Raw genomic sequence first — 27,295 nt, 5'->3', positions numbered from 1 at the left:
TTATTGCATTGCAAATGGGATTTTTTTTAAAACATTCTTAAAACGTCCCAAGTAGTACAAGTCACGATTTTAATCGAAAATTAATTTGTAGATAAATTCTAGTTTAAGTAAACTGTTGTTTTTGTACTCGACTTTATAAGTGTTTTCCCTGATTTGGCATACGGTAGTTTAAACACATAAAAGGGAATATATCTCCGGTTTATAGTTTTTTGTTTTTGTACATGAAATAATTGTTGTAAAAGTCTTGTTTGGTTTCGCTAATATTGTGTGTTTATTAATGATTAGGGTATTCAAGCATATTAATGCTTGTATTACAATGGACATGTTTTATATACGATCAATACATATAGCCATCATTACTGATCGTTATGTCACATAGAAAATATGTATATTTCGCTTTTGAACTTATATTACAGTCATTTATTACCCTTTAATTTAATATGAACAGGTTTTCTTTAAAAGGGAAAATTTATATTTTTAGATTTTACGCTGATATGTTGATAAAAAGTTTTTTAAACTTTTTGTGGATTCAGTCGTGTCGGGCAGATTGATCGTTGATATACATTGCCCCTGAGAATCAGTTGGAAAAAAATATAGCAAAGTTAATGGGATTAAATCATTTAGATTTTGGATACAAAAACAATAAAAGTGAAAATTATTAACGGAGGAGCTTAAGTAAGCTGGATATATATGTGGATTGTTTCATCTCAAGGTATGTTTTTTTTTAGGTTTTATTTTTTTTCTTCAGTTTTTTTTTACATACGAGCATAAAGCAGCTTATTTTAGTTTAGTATCTAGTAAATTTTGTCAAAGTTTTAACAGCTTCGAACTGCAAACGTTTTGGTAAATTTAGTGGCAAAATGGGACAATCTGATAGCAATATACAGGATTTCAAGTATACGGGCTTTAGCTCTGCTGTTTTGTATGGGTTTTAGCTCTGCTGTTATGCGTACTGTTCTGAATAGTCACATTAATTTATGTACATGTGTTCCGCATATCATTTACAGTTGAAATTTAATATTGTTTCTTAAGGCTAAGAGCCTAAGACTGTCGTTGATCTCAAGCATTTGTTGGATTTTTATGCCTTTGAGTCTCTGTCTAAAATGCTGAATATAATGGTGGCTATAAAAGGTGACTTTGTGTAATAACTATAGAGTAAATGAATGGCTGTAGGCTTACTTTGGACTTTTTATTTTTTTTATAAACCTTTCACCATTGTTGGGTTCATGGTGAGTTGGGGATTGTGGTATGCTGTATAGGATAGTCAGTTTTCATTGATAAATTGCTCTTACCTGCAGGTGGTATTGTGTCATGTTTAAAATGAAACAAAATTTCTTTTGTTCTGTTAATGTTTACATATTTGCGGTTATTATTGTTTGTTATTTTGAATTGGGTTCATTTTGGTTGCAAGCAGAACAATGTCTGTATTTTTCATCATTTTATTTCTTTTTCTTATACTTTTTTTACTCTCATGTTTTTATCTGAAAATAACTCATATGTGTATGCTCAAATCCCGTGCAAAATGTGTCAAAAGGTGACCATCTTTTCAAGCTATTACTTAAAAAAAAGCTTGGAGGTTTCAACCCAGAGATCTGAAGGCCCTTCAGTCTGAAAGTACGTCAGTTTTAAATCCCGAAATATAAACATGAACCAGCCCTAAGTCCATGCACCCGTTTCAATATGCATAGTGTCGGCCTTATTGGCAGGTCATCGGGATCGGACAGCTGACGGCCCTTTGAATTACTTGGCAAAATCTGTAATGAGTGCCGTGTGCCGCTACTGGCGGGCCTTCAGACGGCAGATCTGTGACCAGTGATGACTTTCAGAGTAACAGACACCTTCGGACTACCGAAAGTTTGAAATTCAGGGTGGACACTCTGTATTAACACGCAGATATAGACTTTATTTCATTTTTGCAAGGAGTTCTAGAACACGTGTATAGGAACTCTGACGTGTGTTTTTGTAATTTCATCTACATTCTGTTATTAGACTATAATGTGACCAGTTTAAATAACGTTTCCTTTCGCAAATACAAAGCACCACACGAACTATAGTTAGATTATAATGATATACTGTGTGGTTTGTAAAAAGATCATGTAATTATGTAAAACATGTGTTATCACTTTTGTACTTCCAAATATCCCAATTATTTTCTTTATTGTCAAATTCTTTTATTGCTTTCTTTAAATGATCAATGTTTTCTTTTCTCTTGTTTGTGTTGATTTCATTCTTTTGGCGGTAAGATATATTATTAGCGAAAAGATAAATATTATTTCGTGATGTATTGTGTATCAGTGAATAGGGTTTTGAAAAATCGAAGACTATAGATAACGATTCTTCTTTTTTTCACCTACGAGATTGAAAAATATTATTGGTATATTGTATCAGGGATTAAATTATGACAAATTGTTTGAATTTTGTTGAAAGAAATTAAGAATGCTTTAAATCTTTACTGTTACGGAGGAACTGTTAAGAATTCGTGCAATTTTAATCAAACACCGACGATTCCATAGATATATAGTAGCAGTAGTAGTAGTAGTAGTTGTAGTCATCATCATCATCATCATCACCGTCGTCGTTATCATCATCATCATCATCATCATTTTCATTACCTTTGTAATTGTTGAAACTATATAACTGAGCATATATATATATTTATAATATAATGAAATACAACGTAAAAGTTTTCTTTTCTGCCAGAAGGTCGTAGACCCATGTGGTACATATACAACACGCATTATACGTATATCAACAGTGACCATTTAATCATAAAACAGTTATTAGTAAACAAATTATCATATTTGTATATAATATAACATTAATGTAATTGTAGTGTTATCTGTACAGTAGCCAGTGGTCCTTATTTAAGTATATGCAAATGGTATGCATATTATACATATCATATTGTGCATATTAATTTCTGTTGACGAAAAATCGAAAATCTGTACTCAAAAATATAAAAAAGAAACAAATTATCTGTAACAATATTCACAGCCGGTTTCATTATTGATGTACAACAAAATATGAATTTATTCATTAGGTATTTTATGTGGCACATATATACACATATACCAATATCAATTAACTAACGTGTGTAATAAAATGTTATTATATGATGATAAATCACTAGTATGTCATTAAATAAACAGTCGATAACCTTTCCACTGATGTGCGAAACCTTCAAGTTAAAAAAAGGCAAGGTTCACTGATAGACCGAATTGTTGAGTTGTTAGCAGATTTTGAGAAAAGATTTGGAAAATTTACTTCAAAGTTTCGTAAAATTGAATTTAATTGCAACGCCGGAATATCGGATTTTCAAAACATGGAACAATAACTGAACCGCACCATAAGAAAACTAACAGCGCATTTACGACCAATCTACTGCAATTAGAGAAACCGTTAGCGGACCCGGACGCGCAGGCTGGTCTGGGTCCATGCTGGTCACAAATGCACTATGTTGGTTTTCTCATGGAGCAGCTCAATTATTATTTTTGGAGTATTTATGACCAATAAAGTAAAAGAATTTATAGTACATCTATAGTGCATCTTGTTTCTTTTGTCATTTGAGAGGTTTTTTTTCTGCATATTTTTGACAGGTCTGTTAAATCAATTTCGAAATCATGCATTCATGTAAATCTGGAGGTATGTCCTTTTAACTGCATGACATATAGTATTTTATAGGCCGAAAAACTTAAACACAGTTCATTGCCGTCGAATTATTAATTTTCTGCACGAAATTTCCATGTTTTCGTCATTGAGTTTTGAATTCTTTTTTAATTAGCCTATATTTTTTTTTAGATATATAAGTTACAAATATGTCTTATCAAAATATAAGTATGAGAGGAAATTGAAAATTTTTCATTTAACCATTGAATGATAAGCTGTTAACGTTAGGATATAGACCGTGGTATAAGCTATCAAAATAATTTCATTTAATGATCGATTTCTGTATAGCGCGGTTTTCCTCTTTGTTGTAAAAATAATGATAAAGTCCTGCGTTTTTGATCAATGGGACATTTAAATAGCGATTAGATACATGGTTAATGTACTAAAATGTATTTTGCCCAACAAAAGTTCAACATCATCTGAAGGATGTCGGGAAAATTGCTAGTTGGTGAAATAGGTAAAATTCTCTCCAGTATTTTAAAAGCCATCTCAAGCTTTTGCAGGCTGGACATAGTTCAAAGGCTTTTTATCATCAAAGAACGGAAGATCTCGCGTGTGCGGAAATGATCAAAGGCTAACACAATGAATGCGCATATACAAGATAGACAACTAGCCAAATAGTAAGACAACAGTCACGAGTTAGAAACGCCTCTCTTCGAAACATAATTCGCACTATTCTTTCGAATCAGAAACGTTTAACATCAAGAAAATTTTGCACTATTCTCCACCTTAAATTGGACGAGTAGCTTATATAGGGTGACCAGTGGCAACTACAAATACGCTCAAATACACACCCTATACGCCATGTTTATTTTGACTTTTTAATAATTGATGGATGATTATAATTACCTCCCTTTAAATATGCAAATTACCTCCCTTTAAATGGTCTTGACTTGTTATTATTACGAGCATAAATTTTATTACAAATATGTGTACCTAAAAGTAACTCCCTCGAATATTTTATCCCGTTAAAGCTGTACTAGATTAAGATTTCTTTTTATCAAGAGCCTTTGAGTATTAATTTTGCTTTAATGATTTATAGATATGAATATATCATTGCTCGGGAAGGACCGCACGAAGTGATAAAAACAATGCACAGGAATGTTTATAGTTATATCAAAAGAAAACAGATATATCGCGCGCTGTTTGATTTATTGTACATGTATTAATATCTAGGTCTTTAAACATAAACGGTCATGGTGATGACATTTATTATGATATAATAAAATTAGCATAAAAATAACTAAATTACATGAGAAGGTAGACCAACTTTCATTGTTCTCTGAATAATTATATTGAACAGAACAGAACAGAACAGAACAGAATAGAGCAGATAAATATATTACAAATAAAGTATAGCTTCCAATGTTTTACATCATAAAGTAAACATACACAAACTAACTTGTATAAGCAATACATTTATATTTTATTGTTGATAATGTGGTACTTGCATGACTTTTGTATGAGGGGATTACTTTTTATGTGAGGGAATAGGGGTAAATCTACTGTTACCATATCATAACCATAGTCAAAAATCTTGTATTTTTAAACAAAATAAAATCTACATGTATATGAAGATCTTCTTTGTAAAGCATATAATGCAAGACAGATAATGATATTAGACACGGTTAGATTCTGAAATAACTCGGCGACAGATACTGAAATATGCAATACCCCTCACGCTCCCTAAAACCAGATTAAGCGGGGTGATAGGTAATAACATGTGCAATACCCCTCACTCTCCCTAGAGCCACATTAAGCGGCGATACGGGTAATAGCATTTGCATTACCCCTCACGCTCCCTAAAACCAGATTAAGCGGTATTAGGTAATAACATTTTTAATACCTCTCACTCTCCCTAGAGCCACATTAAGTGGTAATTGGCTCCCTAAAACCAGATTAAGCGGTATTAAGTAATAACATGTTCAATACTCCTCACTCTCCCTAGAGCCACATTAAGCGGTGATAGGTAATAACATGTTCAATACCCCTCACTCTCCATAGAGCCACATTAAGCGGTGATAGGTAATAACATGATCAATACCCTCACTATCCTTAGAGCCAGATTAAGCGGTGATAGGTAATAACATGTTCAATACCCCTCACCATCCATAGAGCCAGATTAAGCGGTGATAGCGATAGGTAATAACATGTTCAATACCCCTCACCATCCATAGAGCCAGATTAAGCGGTGATAGGTAATAACATGTGCAATACCCCTTACTCTCCATAGAGCCAGATTAAACATTGGTAAGTTATAAATTGGCAATATGCCCCCCCCCCCCCCCCCCCCCCCTCCCCCCCCCCCCCCCCCCCCCCCCCCCATCCGCGCAGTCTGGTCAGGTTCCATGCTGTTCGCTTTCAAAGTCTATTGCAATCAGAGAAATTGTAAGCGAACAGTATGGATCCTGACCAGATTCCGCGGATGCACAGGCTGGTTTGGATCCATGCTGGTCGCAAACGCACTATGTTGGTTTTCTCATGGCGCATCTCATTTCATTTCGCACAATGTATGTTTTTGCCTAATCATATTATGAATTAAACCTATATAAGATTAGTCTTCCAAGAGGGTGTCATATTTTTTATGTGGTAATAAGATTATCAATTCAATAATCGTATTTTAGAAAAAGAAAAAGAATATCTCTTTCATTTTTTTGTATAAATGTGCGATTTTGTTAAAATCTTGAGCTTTCTGTTCATCTTAATAAGATTATTATAATGATATTAATCTAATGGTTTCGTATTGGTCATGCTGTTTGTCCCTGGGTGTCCGTAACTTCATGTCGGCCCGAGAACGCCGAGGGCCAATGAGACTTATAATATGGCCAATATAAAATCACTTAAGTAATGGCTGTTTTAGTATTTATTATTCAACTTTTCGTATTGCCACCCCGCGCTCCCCCCTCACACCCACCCCCACATACACGCACATACAACAGGCTCACCCTTCCACCTCAGTTAAACCCATCGAAATGCTGTAATGCACACTGTTTTAATATAGATAGCACTTTAAGGGTCATTGCTTTTGGTGTTATATAGCAGATATTTTTTAACCTTTAGCCTGCTAAATTTCTATAATGAACTTGTCCATCATTCAATTTGGGCAGTACAATTTATCATTTGAAGGGGTGTTTGACTGAATAGCTAAACAATGCAGACCATAATCAGAATCACTTGTATTGTATAGAACAGTTTGGATTATTTTTATATTTATATTAAAAAATCACATGAAGTGAACTATTTTCTTTACTTTTTGAGCCTTACATAAATACGGTTGCGCAAAGTGGACAGAATCGGTTTAGTGCGAAAAGTCAAATCTGATAGTAAAATAAAACCTTCGTAATGATAAAAGAATTGTTAATCCTTTCGATTATTTGGTACGTTAAGGCTTCGCAATCAGTTTTACCAACATGACCTAAAAGAAATTTTGAGATATGTACGTGAACTTTTATCGACATGTGGAACACAAATTTACTTTATATTGTTAAACACTGTCTTCGTTTGTTATAATTACTTCACACAATTTTAATGGATAGTGTTGTATAGTACCTTTATTTGTTAATAATTAATTAATGCAATTTTACTGGAATCTTTTTTTTGTTGCAGTAACTTCACATAAATTTATTGGGTAGTGTGGTATAGTGTCTTTAATTGTTACGTAGTTACTTCATACAAATTTACTGGATTCTTTATTTGTTGCATTTACTTCACATAATTTTTTTTTGGATAGTGTGGTACAGTGTCTTTAATTGTAACGCTATAGTTACTTCACACAACTTTACTGCATTCTTTATTTGTTATAATTACTTCACACAGTATTCAAAATAACAGGATTGTGTTATACAGTGTGTTTATTTATTGTAACGACCTCGCACAAATTTACTGGATAGTGTAAAACATTACCTTTATTCAGATGAATTTACTGGACAGTTTTGTACATTGTCATTTGTAATGATTACTTCACCCAAATTATCTAGATAGTGATATACATTACGTGTATCTATTTGGAATAAATACTTCATATTAATTAGTGGATAATGTAGCTATTTGTTATAATTACTTCATTCAAATTCACTGGATAGTGAATTTATTTATTTTATGATTTTTTGGCGGATCTATTGGATAATTACAAACCGAAAATATATGCGGTGACATGGAATTGCATTATATTATGACCGAGTAATTATTGTTTCTTTTTGAAAAGAAAATTTTGGATTTTTAAAAAAAACACAATGACTGTTTACTCGGCCTGTCATTACGATGGATATTAAAATTCAGGGTAGGTCTAACATTTAATCTTACGGAATTTTGACGATCTGGCACTTAATTTTTGTATGTTTTTTTTTTATATATATACTAAATCAAATTAGTGTACAAAGTGAAACTACTAGTATTACATATTTTCCCAAACGCCTTGCGTGATAGATCACTTGCCCCTCATCGATGTGATTTCGAGGATGACTCGGGGCGTTGAATTCTTCATGTGAGGAAGCCATCCTGCTCGCTTACGGAAGGTCGGTGGTTCTACCCGGGTGCCCGCTCGTGATAAAATAATGCACGGAGAGGCACCTGGAGTCTTCCTCCACCATAAAGCTGGAAAGTCGCCATATGACCTATCATGTGTCGGTGCGACTTTAAATAAAAAAAAAGTATCTGTTTGATATGAAGGAAAACTGAACAGCACATGGAGAGAAGGAATAAATAAGTGTGTCTATGACAGAGAAAGCGAGAGAGGAAGAGAGGAGGAAAATGTAAATTAAAAAACAAAAACGTATTATTAAACTAGTATACATTCTTATCTCCTTAACAAAATTAGGTTTCACGTAATATTTTGTTTATGTTTTATTCTTGTTTTTGATCTGTCAAATGTCAAATGGCTTATTTCATTATATTGTTTGACAAATTCTATTACAATTTTGGCAATATGTCTCGAGAGGAAAGGAAACGCTGGCTTACAGGTGGATTAGCAAAAAGCGTGGACGATTATGTCACTAAATAGGAAAAATCCGCATTAAACGGAGGTTCTTTAGTCTGGATTAGTCTAAATATAAAATAATTTTAGAAGATTTTTCGTAATTCGTTTTTCAATTTATTATAATTCTATAAGCGAAATACTGAAACGGAAAAAATATGAAATAATTTAAGGAAACGAAAAGGTAAATTTAGCGAAATGCCGTTTTAAAGCCGGAACCGTTTATGCTGAAAAACGGAAGGCTTTACCTGCATCTTATGTTTTGGACATGTAGCCAGCGAAGTTTTTTGTTTGAACTGAAAAGTAGTAAACTTCCCATATTTTGCATCAGCTTCCCACGGACGCTTGACCAGCTCAGGTTTCATTGCCTTTATTTCAGTTCAATTTGTCTGTACTTTTCAATTAAAGCCAAAATTTCGATATTTCTTTTTTTTTTTTAAATTAGTTTCTTGAGAGCTTATAAATCGCATGCGTGAACACACTGGTCATACATTTATTAGAGCAAGTGGTTCCAACGTAGTTACAGCGGTGTTACGACCAAATGCGGTGCATGAAGCTTGTTTCTGTGAATGCGTATTGTTTTTAAAATAATGGAATGAGTCATAGTTTGAACAATGACTGACTAAAATTTTAATGACAATTTTTTTGAAAAATATTCAAAATGCCTTTAAATGCACATTACAAATACACAGACACGAAATCAGTATATCTTTTGACCTTGATAAAATCTCAGATCACAATGTGTGTATGTGTATTTTAATTTCATACTGTAAATAGTGTGTAGAAGGATTTATCTGTACTCGAGATAATGTAAGGAAGAAAAATATATTGTATTTTAGATTATTTTTTATCTATATTATCTCTCGGTTTACCGATGGGTAGTGTGATAATGCTATTTTTGACCGAAGTGGTGAATTGTCAAAGTAAAGTGCGGTACTACTATACAGTGTTGTAACATTTCTTCATACTATAGACAAATAGTTGTGGTCAAATTCCACACCAGTGATGCTCATTTAAAGTGCTATTGAAGCTTTTGATGAACACTATGTTAAATATTAGAGACAAAAAAAACCCCCAAAAAACAGCACACCATCCCCCTACACACACAGTGCACCATAGTTAGCTTGCTTTACCAGTATTTACTGTATATGTTTTGTGAAATCATTGCAGTTATTTCAAGGATTCTTGTGAAAACTGACTTAAAGTCTATGAAGTTTCAGTCGTATTAAATGACAGCGAAAATTGTTCTGAGTTGTTAATGAAACTAAAAGACAACCTGGAATCGACTTCTAAAGTTATTTATACCTGTCATTTGAAGCATATCAAAACATTGTATAGTATAGTTTATTACGGTAAAACCATTCAGCAGTAACTGTTACGGTAGAGTTCGCCAAATTTGTGCGAAATGTTGCGTAAAATTTCAATAAACATGATTTATTGCATCCTTTGTATAATTTAATATTGCAAAAATACCGAGTAAAACCATCAACTTCTTATCTAGTTTTCTATAACTGCCTAAACTGAATAAAAAAAAAACGTCAAACATCAAATTAATACATTTAAGAAACACATCGGAGGTATAACTTAAATTAACACCCAGATCACATCGGTAATTGCCTACAGTAGTATAGTTATTTCACGGCAATACCCAACCACCATTCTGCTCAACCCATCCAGCCTACCCCAACCACCATTCTGTCACACCCTCCTGCCTTACTCAACCACCATTCTGTCAAGCCTCCCTCCTGCCTTACTCAACCACCATTCTGTCAAGCCACCCTCCTGCCTTACTCAACCACCATTCTGTCAAGCCTCCCTCCTGCCTTACTCAACCACCATTCTGTCAAGCCACCCTCCTGCCTTACTCAACCACCATTCTGTCAAGCCTCCCTCCTGCCTTACTCAACCACCATTCTGTCAAGCCTCCCTCCTGCCTTACTCAACCACAATTCTGTCAAGCCTCCCTCCTGCCTTACTCAACCACAATTCTGTCAAGCCTCCCTCCTGCCTTACTCAACCACAATTCTGTCAAGCCTCCCTCCTGCCTTACTCAACCACAATTCTGTCAAGCCTCCCTCCTGCCTACTCAACCACTATTCTGTCAAGCCTCCCTCTTGCCTTACTCAACCACAATTCTGTCAAGCCTCCCTCTTGCCTTACTCAACCACAATTCTGTCAAGCCTCCTTCCTGCCTTACTCAACCACCATTCTGTCCAAACTGTCCGACTTACTCTAGTCACCTTTTTGTCACACCCTCCAGCCTTACTCAACCACCTTCCTAAAAAACCAACAAACTGCCAACTCCTCCCCCAGTCTACCAAACCACCATTCTACCTAAACCATCATATCTACTCCTAACACCAGTCTGCCGACACCCTCCACCCTACCACAACAACCATTCTAACCCAACGTCTCCAGCCTTACTCAACGGTCATTTTGCCCAAACCCTCCTACCTACCCCAACAACATTCCTGCCCAAACCCTCCTACTTCTCCAACCACCATTCTGCCAAAACCCTGCTATCTTAACCAGCCGCTATTGTGCCCAAACCCTTCTACCTATCCCAATCACCATTCTACCCACTCCCTTCTAAAAACCCAAACCACCATGTTGTCAAACCCTCCAGCCTTACTCAGCCAGTGGTCTGCTAAAACACTCCAATCTTCCCAAAACTACCATTTTGCCTAAACCATCCAATCTGTTCCTACCACTAGTCTGCCCAGAACCTCCAGCCTACCACAGCCACCATTCTATCCAAACCCTCCAGTCTTATCCAAAGACCATTCTGCCCAAACCCTCTTACCTACACCAACCATCCTTCTGGCAAAACTGTCCTACCTACCCCAATCAGCATTCTGCTCAAAACCATCCTAACTAAACCAACCACCATTCTGTCCAAACTGTTCTACCTACAACAACCATCATTCTTATTAAAAATTCCAACGTATTAAAACACCATTCTGCGCAAACCCTCCAACCTACCTAAACTAACATACTGCCTAACTTCTTCTACCTACACCAACAATATTCTACCTAAATCCTCCAGTCTGCCCCAATCACTGTTCTGCCCAAAACCTTCGACATACTCCTAACACAATTCTGCCCAAACGCTCCTGCCCACAACCTCTTAACCACTCCGTCTACTATTTTGCTGACACTTTCCTGACCACTCATTCATTATTCTGCCTATACTTTCCTGGCCACCCAATCCACTATTCTGCCAAAAAACTCGGCCAGTCAATACCTTCTATAATTCTTTTCACACCATCTAGGCAGCACAAAACACCATTCTGCCAACACCCTCAAGCCAAACCCAAACACTAATCATTCTGCCTGCACCCTCCGCCCCCACCAACCGCCTTCCTTCCAACATCCTAACACCCATTTCGAGCACCATTCTTCCAGTCTTCACCCTCTTACCCACCACAACACCATCCTGTCCACCCTTACTGCCACTCTGCCAACACTCTCCTGTCAAACCCAACTACCATTCTTATAAATATACACTGATGTAAAATGTTTGTGAAGAGCCAACCAATTTCACAACCAGCAAGCGGATTAATGCATCTCTTAATGTTTTATTAATTGAAATATCCTCCCTAAACATGAATATTCCCACCCTTCCATATTATGAAGAGACAAATGTTGGCTATTCACCCTTTGTCTATTCTTAATCTATAAAATATATATTAACATTAATTTGAAACCTTTGTGAGAATTCTTAATCTGAATCAAAGTCTCTCTCCGGGTTTCAGATTTTATTACTTATTTCTTAAAGTAAATAAAATACCATTAAATACATGTTGCATTGTTGAAATAGACCGACACTACAATCCGTGACTTTAAAGACTTCAATGTAATTATAGTTTTTAAAATAATGTTGACTTTATAACTTAAAATTCAGTGTTAGAGTACTTGAGATGTCCATTTAAATTTAGCTTTCTTTAGGATTTATATTTCACCAAGTTACTGTTAATATCAGGACAATATTTAAAATGCGTTAAACCAACTTTATTTCGTTCCAGAATAACCTAGGATGAATTATATATCGGGTTGGGGTGGGGTGGGGTGTGGGAGGGGGAGGTGGTTGAGCGGGGTTCATAAGTTTCATCAATTCTAGCCTAAGTATTGAATTTATTTTATATTATATATGAACACATTTATTATACCTAGACCATTTTTATCAAAGGCTGAAGTGTTACATATCTAACAAGATATGTTCCATTTTAAGTTGATTTTAGTATAATACTATTTATACTTCTTATTTCTTAGTGATTTGTATGCTTACATGAAGAAGTATTTAAATACGAAACGCGTTCCAAACTTGAGTTGTCTTCTTTCTTTAACCATATTAGAGTTTGTTTGAAATGTAACAGTGAAATATATCTAGTAATTGCACACTGAACATATTATTATTTGTTATTTGCCACTCTTAAATTACACTGTGATATTTGAAATTCAATAATTCACTGAAATAAATAATCATACTACATAATCACTACAACAAAACTATAGAATGGGTAAAGTTAGGTGAAAACCACTGAAATCAGGAAAGCGAAATGAATGATCGAAACATCTTCCTTAATGGAATACCAAATCATGTTGCATATGTTCTTGGACTTCAGTATTACACTGAAACAAACAAAAAAAAATTCTCTAAATCTTCTTTTTTATAAATTGTGTTTTAGATCCAATACTTCTTCCTGCTTTCAGTTTTACAATAAGATAATATTTCCATGTTTATTTCAGGCGTCTGATTCTGAAGATGAATGTCTCAAAGAAAGAAAAGAAAATGAAGCTGCAAAGTCTTCAAGGCATAAATTAAGCAAGTATGAAAATCATTTATATCTCGAAATTGATTTTTCCTTTCCTTATAATAACACTCGGCAGTTTCCGTGTTTTTACGTATTCTCATTAGGCTATTCGGCATTCTTCGGATGAAAATTTATCTCAACGCGTATATGGCTTTCCGTTAAAACCGGAGGTTACCGAAATGGCATACGGAGAAATACGTAATTTGCCGATCATCATTACAGGTCCATTACCATAAAGATCATCAGCTGATTTTGGTCAAGAATTAAATTTGAACGAAACTTTTAACGTCAGAGCATAAGCACTCATTTATGTTCACCAGGTGCTTATATTCATGTTTGATTTTCATAAGTAAAAAAATCTGACCAACAACGAATAACGTATATATAAGAACAATTTATGTTCACCAGGGGCCGTATTCATAAAGCATCTTAAGTATAAGAAATTGATTATTTACTTAAGTATTACTTAGGTAAGAAATTTATTTTACTTAATACCCCCTTCACATCTGCGATTTTTCTTACGATTTGTGACGGATTCCACAAAATCGTAAAAGTTCACCGATTCCCCACATTTACGAACTATTTAAGAGCTGTGTACGATCAAATTGCGATTTATTCCGAGTAATTACGATGCATTTACGACTAAAATTACCGATTTGTTCCGAGTAATTACGGATCAATACGATCGTTTTACGAGCTATTTACGAGTTATTTACGAGCTGTTGCGAGTGAATTACAGATTATTATTATGATTCACAAAAGGCTTTACGAGTACATTACGATTTGTTTACGAGTTGTTACAAGTAGTTACGTGTTAGATACGAGTATTTACGAATATCATGTTTTTGCAATTCAAATTTGCATTCTTCTTGTTGACTACCTCCTTTTTAGGTGGCATTGTTGCAGATATGATTGAGGTTTCACTCCTTTGACGTATTGACAGCAACTGAAAGGAACTGTTCGATTCGGTAGCTATTATGCCTCTCATAAATCGTAAAGCATACGTATTTTATCGTAAAGTACTCGTAAAGTACTCGTAAAGTGCCCGTAACATATCGTAAACCCCTCGTACCGCATCGTGAAAGAAAACAAAGTCTTTAAGATACGTTTACGAGCGCTTACGAGTGGTTTACATGTTGTTTACGATACTTACGACTTGTTACGAGCTCCTTACGAGCTCTTTCCGAGCTATTCACCGATAATTCAAATCGCGGACGATCGTAAGAAATTTTTGACATGTCAAAAATATTACCTCAACGTTCACGATAGCTTGCGATCTTTTGCGAGTGGTGCCGAGCTATTAACGACTACCGACGAGCTATTTACGATTGCCTGCGACTGCCTACGAGTTGGCAAATCGTAAGGAATCGTAAGAAAAAATCGTAGGTGTGAAGGGGGTATAAGTATAAACAACTTAATTAGTAATTCTTGGCTTTTATTGCGGACGAAAACATTTAAAAAGACAACATGAATTTCAGACAGATACAACATGTACAATTATGTTTAAAGTGCTTTTATCTGAAAAACAACACTTTAATCGTACTCACGATGCCATTTTGTTTTCTGACTGAAGTCATTTCTTACGTATCTTAAGTTTCAGCTGTTTTATGAGAAGAGGACTTAAGTTTTTTTACTTAGACTTAAGCTGAAATCACCACAAACTTAAGTAAAATCTTTAACTTAAGTCAAAACTTATCATTAAGATGCTTTATGAATACGGCCCCAGGTGCTTATATCCATGCTTGATTTTCGTACTGGAGCTGTTTTTTTTCTACCTAAGTTGCCTAAACAAGGTAGAGTGTTATTAGTATAAGTAGACATTTGACCAACAAAGAATGACGTGAATGTAAGAACAATTTTATTACATTTGTCAAAGATTCGCATTTGTAATAATATGTTTGGCCGAAATTCACTTGAAATGCGAGTTTGTAAATTATCATTATCTCTCTTTTGCATACAGGTATAACTGAGCCGCGCCATGAGAAATCCAACATAGTGGGTTTGCGACCAGTATGGATCCAGACCAGCCTGCGCATCCGCGCAGTCTGGTCAGGATCCATGCTGTTCGCTTTCAGAGCCTATAGCAATTAGAGAAACTGTTAGCGAACAGCATGAATCCTGACCAGACTGCGCGGATGCGCAGGCTGGTCTGGATCCATGCTGGTCGCAAACCCACTATGTTGGTTTTCCCATGGCACGGCTCATTAATGAAAACAAAATGCAAAATAGTAATCATAATTGAATTCTTTTTTATGTTCAAGAGAGACAATAACAAAATGTAATTTATTTGCCATGGCAAAATTTTGAAAAATGAGATAAAGTTATAAAAAGTTATAATTTTACCTGTACTCATGTCCAGAAATATTTTAATAGAGAACATGTTTTTCAGAAAATCAGAAAAAATATTTGCCATGGCAAAATGATGAAATTTCTTGCCATGGCAAAATACCTATATATCGATTTGCCATGGCCAAAATCGTTTTTGCCATGGCAAATGCAATCTTTCCATGCAGAGTTACAAAAAGCTAGTACTGATATGAAAGAAATTCATACTAACTTTTAACCAGTTAGCAAATACAACAATTTAAAACAGCTTTCATTTTTGTGAAGTGCATATAAATATAGGCTGAATTTGCTAAATACAGGCGTGGCAAAAAGAAACCGGTGGCTATTTAAAGACAATAAAACTTTCATTTTTAATAGGGATATAAGCTTCTTGTTCCTTAGATAAATATTTCATAGAACATACGAAATGCGAAAAAAATGTCATAAAATGTTGCTTAAATGAGATTGGCCATCTTTAACGTAAAGTACCCAGGATTACAGTTTGCTCTTGAAAAGATTTTTCAACGAGGAGAATTAAGACCTGAAAGTGTTTTACGAGTAATGAAGTAAAAGATTATTAACATCTGTAAGGAACGGATGCATTTAGATAGTGTCTGCTTAATGTACTCCGGACAATACATCCTTGTTGGTTGAGCGTACTTTGTGTAATATCCTTTCTGAGATTAAGCCGGTATAAAAGCTACATAAATACTAAGAATGTGTAAGTTTGAAAACAAGACCGCCCTTAAACTTTATACATTTATGTACCACTTGCTTATTAGTTATGCACTATTTTTCAGTACGAATATAATATATTGTTTATTATGTATCAAATAGCAGATAATGGACATTACCAATTTTAATAGCCAATTAAGCCACATTCTGGCTAGGCAAATAGTTATGTTGATATTTGATACAGAACGAAAATGTTGATTAAATTTACGAAGCTGTAATTCAAAGCTTTCCCCTTTCTTTGGTTTACTTTGTAGAATATTACAATTTTCCATTTGGTTTCAGTCAGGTTGAGAAATATATATATATTTCCCAGTTGGGCATTAGTTATAAAAATCAGTGCTGCTACCTTAAAAATGATCACCGTGCACGTTTTGCTGGGAATCAGTGCTTTTATTTATCATAATCATTTCAAGTTGAACTTTTTTCATTAGTTTCTTCATGTTCTAACTTCAAAATTTACCAAACAATGAATTAAATAAGACTAACCACGACACGTAATTATTCTTTTAAATAGAAATAATTTAATCTTTTGGAATATGTAGAAATTAAAATGAAACATGATCGTTCTTTTATATCAAACAACCCGTACATGCATATACATTCTGTAGCATTAATGTCTGTATAATTAAATTTAAAAAATGTCTAATGCTAAGTTAATTACATTTCTTTTTACTTGCATTTATAGGTATTTTCTTGTGCTTCAAAACGGTATCAATATGGCACTCAAGGTAGACGACTCTGCATTTCAAAATGGCGATTATGCTGATGAGAGTTGTCGTTCCTTTCTGCAAAATATTTCCATGTCGGACCTTGCCATCCCCGACCACGTCGGTTGGCTCGTTGACCAGTCAGAACAGAGCAAGGTTTGGGGCGTGGTCGTTGACATGCTGTTTTGTGTATTTGAATGCGAGGGCTCCGCGAAGCCCCGGGATGTAATAATTCTCCCGGGCTGTAGTATTCGCCCGCTTGTCTACAATACGGCTATAAATGGCTTGAATACAAACACGCACTCCCAAACAATAACGGGTATATCGAAATTCCAGTTTGTTATTGACGATTCAAGTACAGGGCGGAAACACGTTTTTGGCGCGGAGTCGCAATATGACCTTGACACATGGTATAGAGTTCTAAAAAAGGCATCGGCACTAGACCCTGAAATAACCAATGACATATCAACCTCCAGTGACGGAGAAGGCTTCAAACCTTCGGGCAGACGAGTGTCTTTTGACGGAGTATTGCCCAAGCTTGGATATATTCCATCACAGGACGCTACAAGACGTTCTCAACGAATGAGAAGTCCTCGGGGACCTCCGGAAAAGCCAGAAATGAACGGAACTGCAGACGATATATCTATACATACAAGTACAAACGGACACGACCCGCTTACAAACGGTAACCAGCCAAGTCCTCGCTCTGGTTTGGTAAGGAGCGATTCTAGAAGACAGTCAATATCAGACTTTAAGAAACTTCTGCGACAGGAAACGAAACCGGAAGTTTCCAAGCAACTTCCGGTCAAAGCAACGCATTTCAAACAACCAGCTCAGGAAGAGAATACACAGGCACCACAACAAGGCGGTAAAAAGCTGAAGTCTTTTGGAAGTTTTGAAAGTCTTTTGAAATTTAAAAGAAAAAAGCGGAAACCATCAGAAGATTCTATTTCGAATGATGATGGCGGTAGCATTGTAAGTGGTTCGTCCACAGAACAAGAAATGATAAGTAGATCGGTTGACATCAGTGCTAATATGTCACAGTTGCAGAAACAGAAAGGCAAGAAGTTATCCAGGTCTTTAGAATACAGTGAACCTAAAAACGGTATGAATAATGGAATTGTGCGACGTGCTTCTGATATAAAAGACAGAGTTTTTAACAGACGGCCTTCTAAACCATTCGCGAAACTTGGGGACTTACATGACACGAGTATGCATGGCTTTTTGTTACATAAACACCACTTAAAATGGCAGAAACTTTGGTGTGTCGTCTGCAGAGGATGTTTCTATGGTTTCAAATCAAATTCACCCGAAGAAAATGCCCAGATTGCTGTGTTATTAGCAAGTTGTGGTGTGGTTTTTGTTTCAAAACAGGACAAGAAGCAAAAGAATTTATACGTATTCAAGTTAACTCAGGAAAAGTCTAAAAGCATTTATCTATGTGCTACTGATTACACAGAACTGATGAAGTGGCTTACGGTTTTACAAATGGAATCTAATAGTGTCATTTCGAACGCTGACAAAATCGGGAAATCTTCTGAAAGTGAGAATGACAGCATATGTTCCTCATTGTCTAGTCAGAGCGGTTCGGTGTTAACAGTGTCTTCAGGCGATCAACCACCCGCTTCTGAAACGTCAAGGTCAAGGTCAAAAAAGAAGAAAAAAGCGCCCGCTAAACCTCCTCGACAGTTTCGAAATTCGTCATGTCCGCCTTCCGTTTCCAGGGATTCTGGGACTTCAACAGGGGAGGATACTCTAACTTCCGGAAGCATGAGTTCTAGCACAGACAATAACACTTACGGATCGACAGGTAAGGCATAACTGTTATACCCAAATACAATCTGTTCATCGATCATTCCGGCCATCCTTTCATCAATTTGTCTTCTTTGTAGCAAAATATGCCTAAATCACTAATTTCTGTTACTCAGCGTCTTTTATTATACATGTAAGTAACATTTTTCTCTGTGGGACGAATATGAGAAATTTATTTAACGTACACGAGACATTTCAAAGAGTTCCGCTGAACTTTTTACCTAAATTAGCAGTATATAAATATATATATATAGGCAACTTGTACCAAACCTGCTGTTGTTGAAATAATTCCAATCTACCATTAAATACATTTTTCATTTACATACTCGCAGTTACTGTAATGATCTGATATGCAGAGATCTTTAATTGTACCTGCAAAAAATCTTACTTATGTAATTATTGTCATTATACAAGATTGACTTAACGACTGTTTGTTGCAATAATTGGTTTATGAAGGGACGCAACAAACATTGCCGAACAGTGAATGACAATTTTACAGTTGTCTTTCCGTATTTTTGTCCTACTGTCAATGAGAAAGAAAATGCGTTGGTGAACAGAGATGAAAGATTATAGTGTTAGTCTCATTTTTGTTAGTAAACTATCCGCTTATAGCACGTGTAAAATGTGATGTAATCGTATCAAAACACACCAGTTTTAATAATCTAATTTTGTCTACAGAAGAACTACCTCGTTATGACCGAGCTGTTACTCATGTTTGGCAGAACGACAGAGGTTATCTCTTTAACGCAATACGAGCCAAGCTAACGGCGTACCGTAAAAAAGACGGCAATATAAACAATAAAGAACTACCTGGGGCCGATGGTGAAGGACTGATGGTGGTTCAAGATGGAGCAACCCGAAAGGTAAGGTGTAATCTAGATTATAGGTCCATGTACAAGGTTTTCAGACCAAGGACAGGTAGCTCAGTAGGACGAGCACAGAACTAACCTACGACTATGTTGAAGATTCATAGGTTAATTTCTAGACGATGCGAATGTCTCGTTAAGAAATTACGTCTGTATTGAAGCCATTTCATCATCCGTGTCATGGTACAGTAGTCATTTTCATCATTGTTATGACCAAAAATAATACATATGTGTTGAAGTCATTTCATCATCCCTGTTATAATGCGGTTGTCATTTCACCATCCATGTCATAATGTGACAGTCATTTCATCATCTATATCACAGTGCGGTTGTCATTTCATCACCCGTGTCATAATGCGGTTGTCATTTCATCACCGTGTCATAATTAAGTTGTCATTTCACCATCCATGTCATAATGCGGTCGTCATTTTATCATCTATATCGCAGTGCGGTTGTCACTTCATCACCAATGTCATAACGCGGTTGTCATTTCATCACCCATGTCATAATGCGGCTGAAATGTCACCACCCGTGTCATAATTCGGTTGTCATTTCACCACCCAAGTCATAATGCGGTTGTCATTTTATCATCCGTGTCAAAATGCGGTTGTCATTTCATCATCCATGTCATAATGCGGTTGTCATTTCACCACCCATGTCATCATGCAGCCGTCATTTCATCCTCTATATCACAGTGCGGTTGTCATTTCATCACCCTTGTCATAATGTGGTTGTGATTTCATTACCCGTGTCATAATGCGGTTGTCATTTCATCACCCGTGTCATAATGCGGTTGTCATTTCATCACCCGTGTCATAATGCGGTTGTCATTTCATCACCCATGTCATAATGCGGTTGTCATTTCATCACCCGTGTCATAATGCAATTGTCATTTTACCACCCATGTCATAATGTGTTTGTCATTTCATCACCCATGTCATAATGCGGTTGTCATTTCATCATCCGTGTCAAATGCGGTTGTCATTTCACCACCCATGTCATAATGCGGTTGTCATTCCATCATCCGTGTCAAAATGCGGTTGTCATTTCACCACCCATGTCATAATGCGGTCATCATTTCATCATCCATATCACAGTGCGGTTGTCATTTCATCAGCCATGTCATAATGCGGCCATCATTTCATCATCAGTTTCAAAATGCGATTTACAATAATCATGTAGATGACAACGATACGGACATCTGGAATACAGACCAGAAAAAATATGGAAATACCGTTTGGAATAAGATATAACAACCAACAAAATAATAATGTTTTTTCTTGAAATATTTTAGGGGCCTCCGTGGCCGAGTGGTTAGAGTCGTTGACTTCAAACCATTTGCCCCTCATCGATGTTCGAAACCTCATTTGGGGCGTAGAATTCTTCACGTGAGGAAGCCATCAAGCTGGCTTACGGAAGGTCGGTGGTTCTACCCAGGTGCCCGCTCGTGATGAAATAGTGCACGGAGGGGCACCTGGGGTCTTCCTCCACCATTAAAGCTGGAAAGTCGCCATATGACCTAAAATTGTGTCGGTGCGACGTTAAACCCAACAAAATAAAAAAATAAATAAATGAAATATTTTAAGTGTTTTTATCAACTTTGGCGGTATAAAAATGTAGGTGTGTATCTCAAACAAGATAGCAATGATAACACTGACCTATATTTAGAAATCCTCTAGCTTGGAATTCTAGAAGTTCTTAGACGGAAATTTATCATTACAGACCTTTTTATTATTTGAAATGATTCGGTCATTAAATACACTTGCGGATACATTGTAGCGTCTAGATAGATATTTTTTTTCCATTAGAAGGGCGTAGGTCAGATAATTAGAAAATATAAAATCTAATTTAACTTAGACTATATTAACATGTAGAAAATTTGCACATTTTCACTGAAACATAGCAATTCTAACGTCACGTAAATATATGATTTGTCGCAATATAGGCGCCGAGAAAGATGCTACCAAATTTGACTACTATTTTATATTAATTATATATAAAAAACGTTTCAGAATTGAAGTGGTATAATAGAACGGTGTTAGACATAAAACGATTTCATTTTGCATTAGGTGCACGCTACTATGTACGGTAGTCGAATGTTATTAACTCGAAAAGAGACCTACTCTGCCACTACAAAATTTTATAAATTGTTTATCAGGTTTTAGTTATTGATTTTTTTTTGGGTATATGTTATGTGGGTGAAAAAATCGAAGAAATGAAGTCGAAAACAGAATTGGACGGTCATTTCAACGGTCTTTATTGATACGTGCTATTGTGTGACGACCGCAAGGGTAGATAATCGCCGTTGGGAGTTTGGTCACGTCGACCTATTATATTTGGCATCATACATGCACCAAGAAATAGTGAATCCAAATTTCATCCAATTGCAAATTGTTTACATTTAAATGACATGTTAAAATCCAGAACTATGTTTTAACATATCGATATACGTTGCGGGTAATGATTCAGTCGGGCTACGCACTCGTGAAATTATTCCGCAGATGTGTAACATCTCCGTATTGTATATATTAGAACGTGGTAATGCTATAATTCATTTCTTAATCAAAAGTAAATATATATATCAGCCGCAGCATGAGAAAACCAACATAGTGCATTTGCGACCAGCATGTATCTAGACCGCATCTGCGCAGTCTGGTCAGAATCCATGCTGTTCGCTAACGGATAGGCTTTGAAAGCGAACAGCATGGATGCTGAACAGACTACGCGGATGCGCAGGCTGGTCTGGATCCATGCTTGTCGCAAATGCACTATGTTGGTTTTCTCATGGTGTGGCTCATATTCATGTTATATCATAAGGTGTGTTTGAATATAAATCTTAAAGCTTCGAACGCCTCTTGCAACATATTGGCAGTGAAGGTGATTGATGCCGGTTTGGAAACTTGAAAACTTGGCGGCAGATTTACACTGTGACGTATCAGAATGCAAATTGTGCACTTGTGATACGCACCTATGTTTTGATTTTGTAACAACCTGGTTTTATTTACGCACGTCTTTTCATAATTTGAAATAATTTAGTCATCAAAACACTTGCGGATCCATCCGTTTTCATTGTGATACTGAAAATCCCCTTTGTCCGTAGGAATGTAAAACAGTCTTTACTATTCTTCACTTGACTGTATTTTTCTGAAACTTACTATTTTGTTATATAACAAGTGGTTGTGATAAATCGAGCAGTCAGTAAAAAACAACAGCAACAACAAACATCAAAAAAAAAAAAAAAAAAAAAAAACAAAAAAAAACAGTTGCCATGTAAAAACGTTGCCAGCAGACGTGATTCTTTATAAAACTGGAATTTATCAATTAGTGACTGACAAAGACAGAGTACTGTTTTAATTTAAAGTGAAATAATGTCAGTTTAAATAGATGCTTATGCTGATAAACGCTGCAATATTTTAAAAATATTTTCCACGTAGTAACATTTATGATGATACATTTAACTTACACTAAAGACTGTGTTTGGCTCATTTTCAATTACATAATGGTTCCAACATATCATAGCGCTACGGATACTTTTAATAGGACTGGGTACCAGGGCAGAAACAGTGTTTTCACAACTATTAGAAGACTATTCTAGAATTCTCTGTACACTGTTCAGAGTAGTCGGAGAAAATGGCCTCAACCCTTACCCTGCTAAATTTCTGAAATGGACTTGTCCATCTTTCACTTCGGACAGTACCAATAATTGTTAAAAGGGATGCCTACTAAAAAGATACTGACCGAATGGCGAACGGTGCAGATCATGATCAGACTGCACGAACGTGCAGTCTTGTCATGATCTAAACTGGTCGCAAAGGCAGAATCAATCGTGTCCAGCATGATAAGGGTTAATTTTATGGCTAAAGGGGAGAGGTGACTCCTTTAAGGAAATGACTCACATGTGTCGTTTGAAAATACAGTTCAAGCTAGGTTACCTTAGATCATTTTGAGTTTAAAAGTTTAATTAAATCAGCTCATTTTGTGACTTATGACCATGAAAGTAATAAAGATTACCCCGTACCTAATTTGTCTCTGTAATTTAAATGTTGAACTGAAATAACCGAAATTGCCTTAATGTCATTTATAAATTACAGTTCTGTAAATAATGTACCTATAATGTCTTTGAAATGTCAGAAAAGCAATTAAGTGCACGCACTTTGATTCAATAAATGTAGGATGATTGGACTTGTTTGTACATGGCACACTCGATGACTCACAGGGGTACACGTGAAAGCACATTGGTCATTCAAACACACGCGCTGCCCGGGTAACATTCTCTGTGCTCATTTCAGCATCTCTGATTAAACTGATATTGTTGTACTTTAGTTGTTCAATAAAATACAAAACTTTTATGACAACATTAATTTCATTCTCAATGATTCTGTAATGAAATTGATTAACACCCGGAGAATCATCCCCCGCCTTGAAAATGAAACTACTGTAATCTACATATAAATTAAGTAAACAATTGTGTAAGTGTGGAATTACCTGGAGAGTAAACAATAGTTCTTTTTTTTTGTTCCTAAATCTCTTTAGATTTCGGGTGTAGTGCATGCAATTTAAGTAGAATATTAGTAATCAAGGTTGTTGTAATGCGAGTCCAACTTCGATTCCTGGGTAAGAACTATACATTCAACAAAATTAATACTAGTCTGAATGAATTTCTTCGTCTAATTTTTTATCAAACAGCTTATCATATTAATCTCTGAAAAGAAAGAAGAAAACACCATCTGCGCTTTTTCAATCACTTAAGTATATATACATCAATTAATTTTGGCAATTCCTTACAGCATAAATACCTAGAGGAAGCGTGGCAGTTTGTTAATTATTTTCAGTCGATTATCATTGAATTATCACCGACTTTCCACAAAAACCAGACATTGTTGATATGTATCACACCGGTCAGTTTATTTCTGTTAGATAGTAAAAAGCCGGGTGTAAAACTATGTTTGGGGAAAGCTATAAACAATTATAGATCTGCAATTATGGCTTCAAGGTAAATCGACATTATCTTTAATTTAGTTATACCCTCTTCAAATTAAAAGTATTTGAACATTAAACTTTTCCTTGGTTGGTTTACAGAATTTCCTACAGTTAGGGATAAGGTACGAGTGCATTATCACAGTATATCATAATAAAACCGCCACTTTGTATTTAGGTTTCAAGTCCCACGGAGTGAAGTTCTCACTGTTTCGAACCAGATACGTTGAATTGAATTTTCTCAAGCCACTTTCAGATTAAAAAAGCAATGAAACTTTCTCCACCAATTACCGATACAAAAAAAGACTTTACTGTCTGATCATATTGGTCTGTCATGGAGTAAATATCTGAACTCCCATTGGATTTGAGTTCGATTATCAAGCAAGGAATTTGTTTACTGTGTATGTTGTAACTTCGTTTGGAAGTCTACGCCCTATCTTATTACAATAGTTGCTAGTGAGGGAAGTTGTACTGTGAGATCGTTTGTTGCAAGAGGGGAAGTTGTAATGAATAAAGATGTTTGTTAGTAGAGAAGTTGTAATTTACGAGGGCTTTTTGCTAGTGGGGAAGTTGTAATGCACGAAAGCTTGTTGCTGGTGGGGAAGTCGTCATGTACGCGGGCTTGTGGAGGAAGAAATAAGTAACTCCCTAGAAGCAGTGCGAGGATGACTGGCTATCATTACAATTTCTAGAATAACAACAATTTTAGAACACATCTGCTATGTAGTGATACTTGTAAGGAGGCACAGTAATACCGGTATATAGAGGATATCCGTTTATCGAAATCACTTTCTAAGAGTGCAGTACCCACCATCCGTGGAATTTTCAGGCGAGAAAGATAATTGAATTTAAGTGTTAAACCATCAAATTTTACTTATGTTTCATATTTTTCACTGTTTCTTTTTTTTACCAAAGTTTGTATATTTGATATTTTTCGTTTGGCATTTTTCACTGTGAAATTACCACATATATTTCGCTTAAATATTTCAATAATTCATTGAAAAAAAACCCAGCAACAAAAAACAACACGTTATCAATCCATACAGGCCCTCTTATTGAGCGTTTTTTGTCAGAGGAGTGTTGAACAAACACGTCACACATAACACCCTATGCCCCTCCATGAAGTACGTTTAGTTGGTAGCACATCCAACAGAGTGATTTTCAGATGTGATTCCTGTATAAAGTCGGAAAGATAAAGGAACAGGGAAAATCAAGATTTTGAGTATTTCATGCATGCATGTTCAGGAGTTGATAAGAAATTCACTTGTTCGTGAACATGCATTTAGCGTTAAGTTTCTAGATCCAAGTGATTCGAGAAAGGTTCTTAATTTAGTTCATGCATCTAATATAATTGTGTACTTGAATGAAGTTGATTGGAATTATACCACAGCGTCGAAACGTCGATATCTTTGTTAATATCGTGGTGGTGTTGATCTTTTTAGCTCTGAAAGACTGGTGAAATTTTATTCTATGTGAAATATCAATAATATAATTATTCAAAGGATGTTTCAATTGTTATAGGTAAGAATTTATTGTTAATTCTTAGAAGATTTAGTCTCATATTCAAAGAAATTTATAAGAAATATTTTAATGTAATGATATGATATGATATGAAATGATTTCAAAACGAGATAGATGAAGCTATGTAAGTATTGAAAGTTTGCACGTATGTGCAGGCTGATCTTGATCTGCACTGGTCGCAAAGGCAAAATCACTTGCCTCAAGCAGGCTAAAGCTTAAAATAACCCCGATATGTATCAAACTAGACAATTATATTGAACTTTTAAGAAATACCAGCTTTTTGAATAGTTTCATATTACGGGCTTAGGGCGGGGGTGTAAACTTCATCAAAGAAAATAAAGCATATTTTTCTAATTGGGAACTATCTCTGTGTAATGGGTCTCTTTATCCCTTAAATATATCTCTTACAGAATATAGGAAAAGAGAAAAGTGTCATAAAATGTTGCTGATACGTGGCTAACAAAAAAAAGAAAGAATAAAGTAGACGCTCAAAGACCAGGGAAATGAAGTAAACTAATAAGTCAAACAACGGGACACAGCGCTTTTTATGTATTTCTTAAATATTGACCCAAAGTAGAAGCATGTTAATGATTTAGAACAGACTACCCTTCTAAAAGTTTTTTTACTTGTTTCCGGTATACAGCCTGGCTATCATGTCAAATGATTATCTTTTTGAAATGAAAAAAAAAAAGTTATTCTAGCATATGAAAGTACGAATTGCGTCTCTGATTTGACAGGTCGAAATAACTTTAGGTATAAGGATATACCAAGTCTATATATCCGGTGAAAATGAAGAATTTTATTATGATACTATTATTAACAACCAATCAGATGAACCCTTAACATCATTAGTGCCAGCAAAAATGAAATATTCAAAGATAAAAAGATAGGAAACTTTCG

The 27,295-nt window shown here is 35.5% G+C and overlaps 1 protein-coding gene across 1 annotated transcript in view; it reads left to right on the top strand.

Moving 5' to 3' along the window:
- The window catches only part of LOC123526851 (uncharacterized), an 88,943-nt gene that overhangs the window by 18,569 nt on the left and 43,079 nt on the right, over positions 1 to 27,295 (top strand). The window contains exons 3-5 of the mRNA XM_053523471.1: positions 13,388 to 13,467; positions 17,198 to 19,029; positions 19,710 to 19,894. Of these exons, the coding sequence (XP_053379446.1) occupies positions 13,388 to 13,467; positions 17,198 to 19,029; positions 19,710 to 19,894 (2,097 nt within the window). The remainder of the gene's footprint in view (positions 1 to 13,387; positions 13,468 to 17,197; positions 19,030 to 19,709; positions 19,895 to 27,295) is intronic.

Source organism: Mercenaria mercenaria, chromosome 14, assembly GCF_021730395.1.
Source record: "Mercenaria mercenaria strain notata chromosome 14, MADL_Memer_1, whole genome shotgun sequence".
Classification (NCBI taxonomy): domain Eukaryota; kingdom Metazoa; phylum Mollusca; class Bivalvia; order Venerida; family Veneridae; genus Mercenaria; species Mercenaria mercenaria.
This window is presented reverse-complemented; position numbering and strand designations above follow the sequence as displayed.